Genomic DNA, 14,443 nt, shown 5'->3' with positions numbered 1-14,443 from the left:
GGGAGCTCTGCTCACTCCAACGTGCCCCTTTGATTTCTCTGCAGGGAACTATTTATTTTTTGGCTGCCGCCAGAAATCCAAGGACTTTTACTGTGGGGCTGAATGGCAGGAGCTGGTGAAGAGCGGGCACCTGACTCTCTTTACAGCCTTCTCCAGGGACCAGGTTAGTAACTGTGTAAGGAGCGGCCGCTGGCGGGTGCAGACAAGGGCCAGGGGACAGTGCCCTGTGATGGGCTTTCAATGTGGGATGGCTTTGCTGAGCCCCTGCTGAGTGACAGGCAGAGCACACCCCCACCTGCTGCAGGATGGCAGGGGCTTGTTGCTAAATGGCAGACGCCTTGGAGCAGGACACAGGTCGGCGGGAGGGGGGAGCCTTGCTTCCAAACTAGAACTGCAGCCTGATGTGTCCTGGACCCTGGCCAGCACCGTGGCCCCCCTCTGGGTGGGATGTGGCAGTCGCACAAGGGGCTTGGTGCTTGTAAGTGATTTGGACAGGCCAGTTAGGCTGCAGTGCCACAGGCTGAGTCCGTGACCTCCCAGCACTGCTCAAGAAGATGGGATTCTGCAATCCGACTCCCTGAGCCTGCAGGGCTGGTTCGACGCGCCCAGTCCTTTCCTGAGCAGAGCTGGGGCGAGCTCTGGAGGAGGGGGGCGCTGGGGTTGTGTTAGCCCTGTGCTGTGTGAAGTGCAGGCAGTCAGTGAAGTGCTGGAGATGCTCCATCACAAATGAACCAGTGCCCAGCAGGGAGTTGAGGGCACCAGGCTGTGGCTGCTGCCTGCCTGCAGACAACTTGGCCTGGTTGAATCACTGACTGTCCTGTGGATTTGTCAGCCAGACTCTAGGTGGGATGGAGTTGTTCTGCCTGCCTGCGTTTCCCCTCTAGTTAGGATATTCCTCTTTGCTTCCTGTCCTAAAGCACTGCGTAGCCTTGTTGTGTGCTGCCAGAGAGCTGCACATCCCAGCCAGCGGGGCTGTGCCTCTGGAAGCAGCAAATCCTTAGAAATCCCTTGTAAAGTGCGTTGGTGTCTCCCTCTCCCTTTTGGTTCAGCAGAACCAGCCCCATTCAGGGTGAAACACAAACCTCATTTTGGTGCCCTTCGCTTTCCTTAATAACTTCTTTTCTTTACAAAGAGAGCCCCTTGCATCGGGTCTCATCGCCTCCCCCATACGAAAGCAAGCTCTCTCTGCTGCAGGCTGGGAAGGCAGACAGCAGGAGAGAGGGCAAGTGTCATGTTATTTCTGTTGTTAAACATGCAGTGTGGGAAGGGGAGGAGGTGAGTCCTGAGAGAGACGAGGTTGGGGATCAGCCTGGACATTCAGTGGAAATGCGTCCAGTGCACAACAGCCATTTCCAAAGCCCCCCTCCAGGGACAAGGCAAAAAGGAGCATGGTCACGCATTCTCACCCAGTGCATGTCCTCGCCAGGGAGCTGTGTGCCCTGGAAGGGTAGAGTTGAAGGTGCAGCAAGAGGCATGGCGCACTGGGGGGGGGACCTACAGCCTCAGAAGGAGCCCTCCCTGGGCAGGAGAAGGCTGAAAGGGGCCTGCCTGGGGCACTGGGGGGACCCCTTCTAGCCAAAGGCTGTTTGAAAGATGGGCACTGGAGCTGGCCTGGGAGAGGCCCCTGTGCAGGATCTGTGCAGCTACTAATGGCACTGTGCTTCTCCCCAGGGCGCTGCCCCGCACCTTGCTGCAGCCTGTTCACCTGTGGTATCTGCCCCTGGCTAGCAGGTGGCTGAGATCCTGCTGGACCTTTTCTTTCTCTGCTGGGCCATCTGAGAGACGGGCCCAGCACTCAGGAAGGGCGTTCCCTCTGCTTGTGAGAGGCTGGCGCTGTCAGCTGCAGGTCCCCACCGTCCTGCTGCCCCTAGCACAAGCTACACCCCACTCAGGCCGTGTGACAGCCTTTCCAGGGTTCACATGCCTGCAGGGCCCTTGCTTCCCAGTGATCCTTCCCAGTCATTCGAGACCACTACAGGTTGAGAGGGGTATGACTGTGTCACTCAGAGGTGTGAAAATCTCCCCCCCCACCCCGAGAGATGTCGTTATACCAAGGTATCCTCCAGTGCAAACAGAACTGTGTCGGCTTCTCCCCATGACCTAGCTCCTGCCTCTTGAGAAAGTGGAGAACCTATGATGGGAGACACTCTCCTGTTGGCGTAGGAGGGTCCCCACTGAAGTGCTACAGTGGTGCAGCCACATCAGTGCAGCATTTTAAATGTGATCTGCCCCTGGGCTGAAGGGGGGCAGGATTCCAGAGACACATGACGTGCTTCAGCCCTGAGAGTGGCCGGGGGATGCTGAGCAAGAGTCCAGAGGCTGTGCCGGTGTCACCGAGGATGTGGGAGCGTGTTGGGCTGATGTCGGGTCACCCAGGCTGGGGGAGGTGAGTTCCTTTTCTTAGCTAATAGCGTAGTTTCTCACCCCAAAATTCAGACTTTCACAGCGTTTTGCTGGCCCCAAGGAGCCACGACCCAGTCTTTCATGAAGCACCCCTGTTTGTCCAGGTGCCTCCTCAGTGAATGGATATAGAGTGTCTTTCTCCACCCTGTGATATACTGAATCAGTCTTTTATCTTTATTCATAGACAAGGCGATCCCCTTGTTGTCATATTGTTCCTTCTCACTGTCAGGTGGTTTTGATCTTTATCGTTATCTTTGATGGTTTTCCATTGATTTTTCTGGGTTGTTTCAGTGGTAGACAATTGAGCAATACATTACACAACTACCTAGCCAGAGAAGGGTGACAATTCCTTCTTGCTTGAATGGCCTATCACCAAGACATAGGATTCCCTGCTGCTTCACTTTCCCTCCAAGACCATAAGGGCATAATTTTCAGTATAGTTACCTTATTCCTTAAATACAGCCGTACACACATCTCACAATGAGTATTGATATGTGACCAGCTTTCATTGGAGACCTACTGTCCTTTATGGATAAATACCATGAAAGTGGTGTATTGGGTGTAGTGAGTTGCCAGGTCTGAGACAGGAGTTGCTTAGAAGAACAGCGAGCCTTTTGCCAGCTAGCACCGATGGGCTCCATGTCACAACCACCCTCTCATTCCCCTAATTCTCCAGCCCCATCCATGCCTCTTCCGAAGCAGGAAAGAGACTGATCCCAATCCAAAGCCATCTGACTGGCTTATTTTCAGTGTGCCACATTCAGGTTTAGGCGAGGCATTGTATGTAGGTGCTTACAATCCACCCGGAATACTGGTGTTCCCAGCTAGCTCTGGGTGTTTTAAGAACCTGTTCGGAAGTCCCAGCCTGGCAGACTGCTATCAGCACTTCACCAATTCATATCAATGATGCTGACATTGAGCTTTGGGTGGCCATGGCTGCCACACGCTCACTCGCCTTTAATGACATTTTTGGCCAAAATCTGATCAATAGAGCTGTGAACCTCAGAGTACCTTACAGCAGCCTGCCCAATATGGGTCCCACCTGGAAAAAAATGGACATAACTGATGTTCTCATGACACTGATGGCCTGCCACAGTGCCAGACAGTATCACAGGTTACTTTGGGACATCTCCCATAGGGACAGTGTGTTCCAATCTCCAGACTGTACCTCAAAGGGTCCTGAAATTACCCTTCCATCAGAGGTCAAGTTGGTGCGTGGGATATCTTCCTGTACTTAGTGTCCCATAATGTACCAAATTGCAAGAGCCTGGCTCAGTGTGGGTGTGGAAATGAAGTGTCAGTCACCCGTCATAGTGTCTGGACTGGGTCTCACTGCGTTAAGGCTGCATATATCAATCATTTCTAATGGGTTAGTAAATGATTTATGGCACTTGTAAGCATAAGCCCACGTGAGTAGCCTGTGTTAGTAGACTGGCTGTAAGTAGGTGGTGTTACAGATGGGCGTGGACCAAGGTTTCAAGACTTTCTAACAATCTCTTAGATTTGATTAACCATTTGATAAAGCACCTGTTACCCCTTTACTATGTTTACATAGAATCATAGAAATGTAGGGCTGGAAGGAACTTGAGAAGTTATCAAGTCCAGCCCCCTGCACTGTGGCAGGACCAAGTAAACCTTGACCAGCCCTGACAGGGGTTTGTCCAACTTTTTTTTTAAAGCTTTCAATAATGGGGATTCCACAATCTCCCTTGGAAGCTTGTTCCAGAGTTTAACTACCCTTAAAGAGTTAGAAAGTTTTACCTAATATCTAACCTAAATCTCCCTTGCTGCAGATTAAGCACATGACTTCTTGTCCTCCCTCCAGTGCACCTGGAGAACAATTGATCACCATCCTCTCTGTAACAGCCCTTAACATATTGGAAGACTCTTACCAGGTCCCCCCTCAATCTTCTTTTCTCAAGACTAAACATGCCCAGGTTTTTTTCAACCTTTCCTCACAGATCAGGTTTTCTAAATCTTTGATCATTTTTGTTGCTCTCCTCTGGACTCTCTGCAATTTTTCCGCTTCCTTCCTAAATTGTGGTACATACTACTCCAGCTGGGGCCTCACCAGTGTCTTACATACAACACTCCTGTTAATACACCCCAGAATCATATCAGCCTTTTTTGAAGCGGCATATAAGTTGACTTATATTCAGTTGTGATTCACTATAGCCCCAGATCCTTTTCGGCAGTACAACCGCCTAGACCATTACTCCCCATTGTGTGTAGTGGTGCATTGATTTTTCCTTTCTAATTGAAGTATTTGCACTTGTCTTTATTGAATTACATCTGGTTGAATTTAGATCAATTCTCCAATTTGTCACGGTCCATTTTGAATTTTAAACTATCCTCAAAAGTGCTTGTAACCCCTCCCAGCTTGGTGTCCTCTGTAAATGTTATAAGTATATTCTCCAGTCCATTATCCAAGTCATTAATGAAAATATTGAATAGTAGTGGACCCAGGCCTGACCCCTGTGGAACCCCACTAAATCCATCCTCCTAATTTGACCGTAAACCATTGATAACTACTCTTTGATTACAGTATTACAACTTGTTTCACACCCACTTCGTAGTAAATTCATCTAGACCATGTTTCCCTAGTTTACCTATGAGAATGTCATGCAGAATTATGTCAAAAGCCTTACTAACATCAAGGTATATCATGTTTACTGCTTCTCCCCATGCACTACATCAGTAATCCTCTCCAAGAAAGAAATTAGGTTGGTTTGGCATGATTTGTTCTTGACAGATCCATGGTGACTATTCCTTATAACCTTGTTATCCTCAAGTGCTTACGAACTGATTGTTTAATAATTTGCTTCAGTATCTTTCTAAGTATTGAAGTTAGGCTGACTGGTCTATAATTCCCTGGGTCCTCCTTGAGCCCCCTTTTAATGACAGGTGCTGTTTGCACCCTTCTCCAGTCTCCTGGGCCCTGTCCCATCCTCCAGGAATTCTCAAAGATAATTGCTAATGGCTCTGAGTTTGCTTCAGCTAGTTCCTTAAGTACCCTCGGATGAATTTCACTCAGGCCCTGCTGACTTGAATAGATCTAACTTATCTAAACATTCTTAGAATCATAGAATATCTGGGTGGAAGGGACCTCAGGAGGTCATCTAGTCCAACCCTCTGCTCAAAGCAGGGCCAATCTCCAATTTTTGCCCCAGATCCCTAATGGCCCCCTCAAGAATTGAACTCACAACCCTGGGTTTAGCAGGCCAATGCTCAAACCACTGAGCTATCCCTCCCCTTCTTTAAGCTGTTCTTTCCCTATTTTGGCTTGTGTTCCTTCTGTCTGGTTGTCAGTATTAATTTTATTGAGTATCTAATTATCACTAATCTTTTCAGGGAAGACTGAAGCAAAATAGGCATTAAGTAATTCAGCTTTCATGTTGACATCAGTTGTTAGCTCTCCTTCCCTGCTAAGTAGAGGACCTACACTTTCCTTTGTTTTTCTCTTGCTCCTAATGTATTTAAAGAACCTCTTATTGCCAGGAGTAACTCATTTTGTGCCTTAGCCTTTCAATTTTGCCCCTATGCACCTGTGCTATTTTTTTGTACTCTTTCTTAGCAGTTGGGCCATGTTTCCACTTTCTGTAGGATTCCTTTTTGATTTTCAGGTCATTAAAGAGCTCCTGATGGAGGCCATATTGGCCTCTTACTATTCTTCTTGTCTTTCCTTCGCATCTGAATAGTGTGCAGTTATGCCTTTAATATTGTCTCCTTGAGGAACTGCCAGCTCTCCTGAACTCCTTTTTCCCTTTGATTTTCTTCCCACGGGACCTTGCTCCACTTCTGTGAGTTACTCTGTGGTGTGACACTGCAGGGTGCTCTGTAGTGGTTGTGGGAATGTCACTGAAAGCATGGAGAGTGTTTGAGCCAGGGACGTCTGGCAGGGGATCTTGCCCAGACCAGCCTCCCTGCTGAGAGCAAAAACCATTACAGGGCTAGACTAAAGGGGCAAAAGACAGCAATCTCCTGGGCTTGCACCCAGCTATGTCTCCAATGCCAAAGACCCCTGGCAGGTTTGAGAGGTGCACCCAGTGCCCACCCAACTCCAGCTGAGGTTGTTCCAGCCCTCTCCAGTGGCAGAGAGGGAACCCATCGGAGATGCTCTCCCTCACTCAGCTGGCCCGCAGGCCCCTGGATGTGTCTCCAGGTTGCATACAGACAGGCAGTGGTGGAGCACGAGCAGTTAGACGTCTGATATCCTAGTACCCTGCTGTGCTTGGGCTGATGGGTGCCAGGCTGTCTCCTGTGGGCATAGCTGCATCAGAGGCATTGGTGCTTCTTTCATTCTCCCCTGGGAATTCTGCCTTCGGAGGGCAGTTTTAAATCCCTGCCCATGCTCCATAGGAGCTCAGCTGGAGGGAGGCTGTTTAGGAGATGCACTGAATCAGATAATCTCCTAGTCAGCCTGGCCCCCTCCTCTCAGGCCAGCCCTGCCCACTTTCTCCGCTGCACCAGCTAGCTCTAGGCCCAGAGGGGAGTGGGATTTGGGGCAGATTCTGGCAGTGGGGTTCACAGCCCAGGTTGGCCATGGAGCAGATGCCAGCAGGAGCAGTCTCAAACACTGGCACTTGGGGTGAGGTAGGGGAGCTGCAGTCAGGACAGGTGCAGGACTCTTGCTGGCAGGAGTGCCTTGCTGGGCTTGTCTAAAGAAGTGCAGCACTGCCTGCTTATTTCAGCACTGGCTTGCGGGAGAAGGGACTGCTTCTAGGGACCCTGCTCCTTGGAGCTTCTCTGACTTATGGCCCGGCAGCACATCAGCCCGTGCCAACAGCTGCTTGTGGGGGAGAGGCAGGGGCGGGATCGGTGTCCTGAAAGGAAACCATTTATGGTAGCCACTCAGCTCCACGTGTGGCCATCTCCCAGTGCCACAGGCCCTCTGGACCTCATTTGTCTGTGAGCTTGAGGATCTCCTGTGTTAGCAGAGATCATAAGGCCTTATTCTGTAGAGTCTACGAAGTGCCTGGATTGATGCCTTCTGATGTCATAGTATAAACTGGCCTGTTGAAACACTAAATAACTGACCAGTGCGATCCTGCTCTCACCCTAGGAATGGGCAAGGTGCATTAGTTCTGGTGTCTACGCCAATAAAAGGACATGGCTGGCTAGCATGGGGTGTGTGTTTTCCTGCAGGAGGAGAAGATTTATGTTCAGCACCGAATTAGAGAGAACAAAGGACTGGTCTGGGATCTACTGAGCCGTGGGAACGCTCACATCTACCTGGCAGGGTGAGTATCTCGCTGCACCAGGAGTGCTGCTCTCCCTTGGAAGGTCTGGATGCTGGAGCCTGGTTCACATTATAATTGGGCACCATCTTTCCTCCCATTAACAGGGTAGCGGTGCCTCATGTAAGAGCAAAAGACAAGGAATTACTTCCCCTATTCTGCAGGGTAAGCCCTTGCGGAGTTAAGAAGCTCCCATCAGCACAGGCTGCCAGGCGAGCCCCTAGCAGAGCAAAGTGGGCACAGCCTGCCATTGGCACAGCTGGCAGGTTCAGGAGCTGGCAGGAAGTGGTGTCAGGTAGAGTTGTAGGTCGGTTTGGTAGCTGGAAGCAGTTGGTTGAGGTTAGCCACCCTGCACACCTCTCCCTGTGGGATCACATATTTAATGAACTGAGAGCACACATTTCTGAGGGCCATGCTCATGGTATCTGAGCCCCTTGTACAGAACTCAGAAGTCCAGGGATTTCCCCAAACGGAACATACTATGCTGATGGCCAGAGGACTTGCCTAAGGGACTGGGAGCTAGGGATCAATTGCAAACTGGATTCCAATAGTCCCCACAGGGGAGAGCCTGAATACGGTACCCCAATCGTGGTAACTTGAGGCTCTGTAGTGCAAGTGCGAGCCAGCATTATTACTAAGGATATGACCCAAAAATACCCTCCCCCTCTCTAGCTCCCTGTGAGTTCCACCCGAGCACCCTGGCCCATGTAACTCTGAGATTGCTGGGGCCTAGACCACTTCGGGCCTTATAAACAGCCAGAACCTTGACAGGCACACAGCAGTCAATTGTCAACCAATGCAGAGCACACACAATATACCTGTCCATGTGCCCCGGGCACATCATGCACCAGCTGAAGCTTTCAGCCCCAAACAGAGCTACGTTAATCTGGCGGAGGGTGACAAAGACCCGAGTGAGCACAATGTGGCCCACATCTGAGACGAGAGAGGACATCTGCCAGCTGCTGGCAGGGGCCACCATTGCTGTGTGGGACTACAGGAGTGGAGACACAGCCAGCGAGACTCTTAAGCGTTCCAGTCTTCTTGGCAACAAGTTCCTGGTGGTCACTGCCAGTTCCTTCAGAGGGGTGTGCTTCTCTTTGCCAATCAGTATCTCCTCCAGCATAGCAGTGGTACTGCAGCTCACAGTATCTCATCCAAGCCTGCCCACCTGGTCCTCCCTACACACACAGCCCTCTGGGATCCCCAGGGTAAAGCCCAGGGAAAGGAAGAGCCCAACATAATCTTCAGGAAAGAACAAAGCTATTAAAGCCACGTCTCATAGGAGAGCCAATCTGATTCCAAATCACCAGTAGGCCGTGTGAGTGCGCCATGTCAGACAGAAGGAGCCAATCCTCTGAGCTGTGGCTTAGGAATAGGAGCTTTCCTAGCTCCTTAGAGTCTCCTGCCTCGCTCCGTTAGTTCCTGGGAGAATGACTTCCTGGAGCAACTTCCCTCACCTCTGCCAGGCCTGCACGTGCTGCCTGACTCCATCACTGCCTTGCATCACAGCCAGGTTACACTTGTGAGCCTTGTCACTGGCTAAACATTGTGCAGCTGCCTCGAAACAGCCCCTGAGATCTCTGCCCAGAACCCAGTGCTCATGAATTCTGATCTGAGCCCAGTCAAATCCCAACGGCTGTTAATCAGAGAGTGGGATCTAGTGGTGAGAGCAAGGAGGGGGAGCCAGGAGACTTGGGCTTATTTCTGGCTCTGCTGCTGACTCACTGGGTGGCCTTGGCCAAGTCATGTCACCTGTCCACCTTCATTCTCCCATCTGTTGAATGAGGGTAATACTTGCTGTCTCGCACGCAGGGGAGTTGCGTGGCATTGCTGGCGTCTGTGAAGTGCTGTGAGGTCAGCGGGTGAATGCGGCTAGGGAAGGCAGATGTAATGTCTGTCCAACACCTGGAGCATATAAAGTGCTACGTTAACACGGAGCATCGTTAGTTCTGTCCTCATTAATAGCAGTAGCAGGAGGGACTGTTCCTCCTCAGCTTCCTGCCAATCCGCAACAAGAATTGGAACCTCTCCGCTGATCCTGGGGGTAAGACTCCGCTGCATTTCTGGAAGTACACACTACGGCTTCCTTGGTCACCCAGGAAATGCCTGGACTAAGCATCCTCCCCGGGGCACCTCTCCTGCTGGCTGCCTGGATGAACAGGGTCATCTGGCCGAAAACTGGATGGTTCAGGGAGCATTTCAGAACTCCATCATTCCAAAGAACAATGGTCACTGTTTTCAAACGGTGGAGCCGAAACACAGCACCTGGCCCCAGCGCTAGACACCCGAAGGGGACGGAGACCTGTTTGCTGGAGGATTGGGCATGTGCCTTGTGTGTGTGGGCCCAGAGTCTGCAAGTCACCAGCATCTGTCAGGGCTGCACGTATACTGGCTATCCAAAGGCAGCCCCAGCCTCTTCCTGCCACCCATGTCCGTGAGTCTGGCACTGCAGTGACCACCCCCTACTCCATGTTTTGTCTTTCGATGGTGGTTGGTGTTGACAGTTGCCAGACACCCAGGGTAGGTGTCCCAGTGGCCCACGCTCATAGATTCTCAGGCCGGTGGGGAACCCTGTTGTGTGACATACCCAGGGCACAATCTAGACTAGCGAGTAGCTGAGTCACCCCTGCCCTCTAACGGGGGCTGCCCTTTACATTGCTCTGCTCTGCTGCAGCTCACAAACAGCCTCCAGAAGTTAAGTCACTCCCAGCTTCAGCCGTGTTACCTGCAGCCAGCCCGTCACTCCCAGGCTCTGCATTATACTTCAGGATGACCCCAGCACACTCCAGGCCCCAGGCTTTCCCCAGAACTGTCTCTCTTGTACTGTCCAGCCCTCCCCTGGACAAGACAAGCTCCTATAAAGTCTGTCATTGTATTAACAGAAATATTAATATGCACCAACTTTGTTACCCCAAACGGAGTTTCCCAAACACTCCAATTTAAACACACTGGCTTAGATAAAACAATAGAAAAAGTTTATTAACTACAAAGAAATAGATTTTAAGTAAATACAAGTAATGAGGCATAAAAGCCTGAAATGATTACAAGAAAAATAATGATAAAACGCAACTAATGGCTAACTTAACAAACTCTGTTAAACTCAACGTGAATTTTTTCTCACCACATGCTCTCAACAGTCTTACTGGCCAAATGTCTTAAGCCAAGACCCCTTCTTCTGTGTAATGGTGGCTTCTGTTGTTCCTTCTGGTGCAGTGAATCAATGCACAGAAAGAGAGAGGAGGGAGGGGATCCATTGAGGTGTCTCCCCTTCTCTTTATCATCCTGTCCTCTCTTTGAGAAGCATGTCCTGCTGGGAGCATGGGGACAGGCAGACTCAGTGGACGGGAACTCCATGCTGTTTCTTTGCTAAGATACAGATTTTTCACACCAGCCCTCTTTCCTGCTAAAGAATGGCCACTTAGCAGGTTGACCCATTGACCTTGTTTACACCTGGCAGAGGTGTCAGCTCACTCTTTGTCTCCAAGGAACTGGTTTGGCCACTCCTCAGACTTGGAACATGTGTGAGTAATGTCATACAGTGGAATCTTCCAAATTCACATACAATGTTGCCACACATATTTTAGTAGGACAATAATGACCAGCAAATTATGATACCTTGCAAGGCATGCTGTATACAGAGATTATTACAATAGTGGACATGGGTATGTTCTAGGGGTGACTAAACTGTGACTCGCAAGCTGCATGTGGCTCTTTTACAGTTAAAGTACAGCTCGCAGAGCCCCTCTCGCCCCCCACCCATTCTCCACCTACCAGACTTGCGAGGAGCTTGGGACCTCTACCTTGCAGCAGGGTGGTGGGGTAGGGACTTCTGCCCAGCGAGGAGGGTGGTGGCGAGGCTTCAGCCCTGCAGAGTGCACTTGCAAGGCCTTGGGGCTTCAGCTGAAGCAGAGCTGAAGCCCCAAGCCCTGGCTGGTGCCTCCTGCGGGGCAGAAGCCCCGAGCCCCAGCAGACACGTCCCGGCTCTTGAAGTTCTGAAGAATGTCATATGTGGCTTATTTCAGAGTAGCAGCCGTGTTAGTCTGTATTCGCAAAAAGAAAAGGAGTACTTGTGGCACCTTAGAGACAAATTTATTCGAGCATAAGCTTTCGTGAGCTGCAGCTCACTTCATCGGATGCATGCAGTGAGCTGCAGCTCACGAAAGCTTATGCTCAAATAAATTTGTTAGTCTCTAAGGTGCCACAAGTACTCCTTTTCTTTATATGTGGCTTAGAGGATCAGTAAGTTTGGCCATGCCAGGTATATTCTGTCACACCTGTCATCATCCATTCTGACCCGTAGAATGCAGGCCATAGGACTGCCCTGAATTAATTCCTGTTTGAACAAGTGAAGATCTTTTAGAAAACTTCCCAACCTGGATTTAAAATTTTGAGGGTCAGATTCATTGACCAGCCGCTTGGCAGAGTTGCACAGGCCTAGGCTCAGAATGGTCTGAGATACAAGAGAAATCCCACAGTGTCTTTGACATCCTGCAGCCCAAAGAAGTGGATACAGCAGCTGTACCCATAAATGAGGGTGCCGTAGACCAGCAGAGGACCTTGGCTAACTCCTGCGGAAAGGCTGATGGAAGGTATTGAGTTCCACAGAAAGGACTGCCCCCCATCATGGGATACAGACATCTGGGCAAGTCCAGGAAACATCTGAAGTTCCAGTGACACAAACTTCCCTCATGCCCTCCTGAGATCCTCCTCAGTAGCTCGTCACTCTGGCCTTGCAGGACATCACAGTTCACCCAGCTCACAGGGGGACCGTTGCTTCATAGTAAGGGGCGGACAATATCATCACCATGCAGCCTGTCCATGGTCCCAAGGGTCTTCACTGCATGCCTGCCTGTATGGGCATTCTGCTCAGGTCCCTGGAAGTCTGCCGTATCCACCCTGGATGACTGACTGATTCAATGTAGATTGTCTCAGGAGGCCTTTCAGCTCTTACGGTGGTCAGCAAATTGATTCCCTGCCAAAATCCATGCTGGTGCCTATCCAAAGCCTTGTGAGTTTATAAGGGCAGCTGTGGACTCCAAACAAGCCAACACTCTCCTGCTATCCTGACCCTCTTCTGCACACTACAGAAGATCGGTAGCAGCCCTAGATACGCCGCTATCATATTCCACCGCCAATGACTAAGTAGTGAGGGATATCTCCCACCTAACAAATCCTTTTAGAGTGATTTTGATCACTAAGGATCTTCTCTGAAGACAATGGATGTATACATACATACATGAATTCATACTTGGAAAGCCCCAACAATCCACAGAGCCGCCTTAAGACCGCTGTGCTGTGATGAAACAGCATGGCTTTATACTGTGGTTTGTGATGTGGGGCGGGGGGTTGAGCTTCATGACTCTGTAGCTGGCTGTGTCCTTGGTTTTGAGTGCTTGAGCTTGGAGCTCAACTGCGAGATAGGGCCCCGTTTGCCAGGGAACGAACACAAGGGCTTTTGGAACCCAATGTTTTGTTTGGGGCTGTGTAGCCAGGGTAGCCCCCCCGGGCCTCCCTCAGTGCAAAGCTGGGCAGGCTGCCCCATTGTGCCAAGGAGTCTAATGCCAGTGAACCCCTGCTCGCAGCCATATGCCTCAGCTGAGTACCCACGGGCATATACTCCCTGCTGGGTGTTGGACCCTCCCTTGTCTGGTGAGCGCATTGGTTAAAGTGTAAGCTGCTCTGCAGGGGGATTGTGTCCAGCAATGTGCCCTGGGCCCTATGCCGCTTTGTGTGGTTGTAAAGCCACCGCGCAGGAACTGGCCCAAAAGGCAGCCGATGGGCTGCATCCTTGAGGGGGCCATTTAGGGATCTGGGGCAAAAATTGGGGATTGGCCCTGCTTTGAGCAGGGGGTTGGACTAGATGACCTCCTGAGGTCCCTTCCAACCTTGATACTCTATGATCTATGATCCAGGTGAGCCAGGTTAGCCCTGCTGGGAATAGCTATGTGCTCACGGCAGGACTGGAGAAAGGGCTTGAGTGTAGCTCCGATAGAGCTCCGCTTGTACTGGTCAGGGCAGCGGAGCTGGTTTTGGCCCCAAGACCGGGCCAACAAACCTGAAACCAACCCCTACTGCGCAGCTGTGCAGCAGCAGGGGTAGCTATAGTGAAAGAGCTGTATCCAGCGCAGCATGGGGCCTTTGAGAAGGAACTGAAGGGACTGCACAGAAAGCAGGCCCTAGCCCCCATCGACAATAGAAATGAACAGAACTGGCCTTACGGGAGAGTGGGGAGGGCAGATGTGTTGAGACTGTCCTGTGTTCTGCTTTGCAGTTACAATAGAGACTTTCTCCCTTCCAGAAATGCCAAGCAAATGCCGGCAGCAGTAGCAGAAGCTCTAAAATCCATGTTCCAATTGGAAGGGGACCTGTCCCCTTCAGAAGCTGAGGAGTATCTAACAGCCTTGGAAAGATCCCATCGCTTTCAGGTGGAAACCTGGTCGTAAGCCTGAAGGCGGGCCTGGGACTGCCTGCTCCTGGCCATTCCCCCACCCAACCGAATGCTTGTAGCTATGTGGGAGCGTCCAGGCACAGACAACATCCAATAAACCCGTCAGCACCTTGTATCAGCCTCACACTTCAGTTCGAGGGCATCTCAGCCGGCACAGTTGCCCTGCCGATGACAGGGTGTCGTTCCTGGACGTGGCTGGGTTTGTCCCCACACCAGCCCCTGCACCCATAGCAGCAGCAGCAGTGTCCCTCACACTGCCTGTCCACCTGCACACCTCACCCCTGACCTAGAGGGGGTGCTTGGTCTCCTTGCCAAGCCATGCTGGTGCTTTGCCTGTCTAGGCCAAGGCCCAAGA

The 14,443-nt window shown here is 51.0% G+C and overlaps 1 protein-coding gene across 1 annotated transcript in view; it reads left to right on the top strand.

The window, feature by feature from the left end:
- The window catches only part of NDOR1 (NADPH dependent diflavin oxidoreductase 1), a 38,636-nt gene extending 24,435 nt beyond the window's left edge, over positions 1-14,201 (top strand). Inside the window, 3 exon segments of the mRNA XM_038374081.2 lie at positions 45-163; positions 7,549-7,643; positions 13,939-14,201. Coding sequence (XP_038230009.1) covers positions 45-163; positions 7,549-7,643; positions 13,939-14,083 — 359 coding nt within the window. The 3' untranslated portion in view covers positions 14,084-14,201.
- Positions 14,202-14,443: the final 242 nt, after the last annotated feature.

The sequence above is a fragment of the Dermochelys coriacea genome, chromosome 16, assembly GCF_009764565.3.
Source record: "Dermochelys coriacea isolate rDerCor1 chromosome 16, rDerCor1.pri.v4, whole genome shotgun sequence".
NCBI classification, from domain to species: Eukaryota; Metazoa; Chordata; order Testudines; family Dermochelyidae; genus Dermochelys; species Dermochelys coriacea.
Note: the sequence above shows the minus strand (reverse complement) of the source record. Positions and strands in the feature narration are given on the sequence as shown.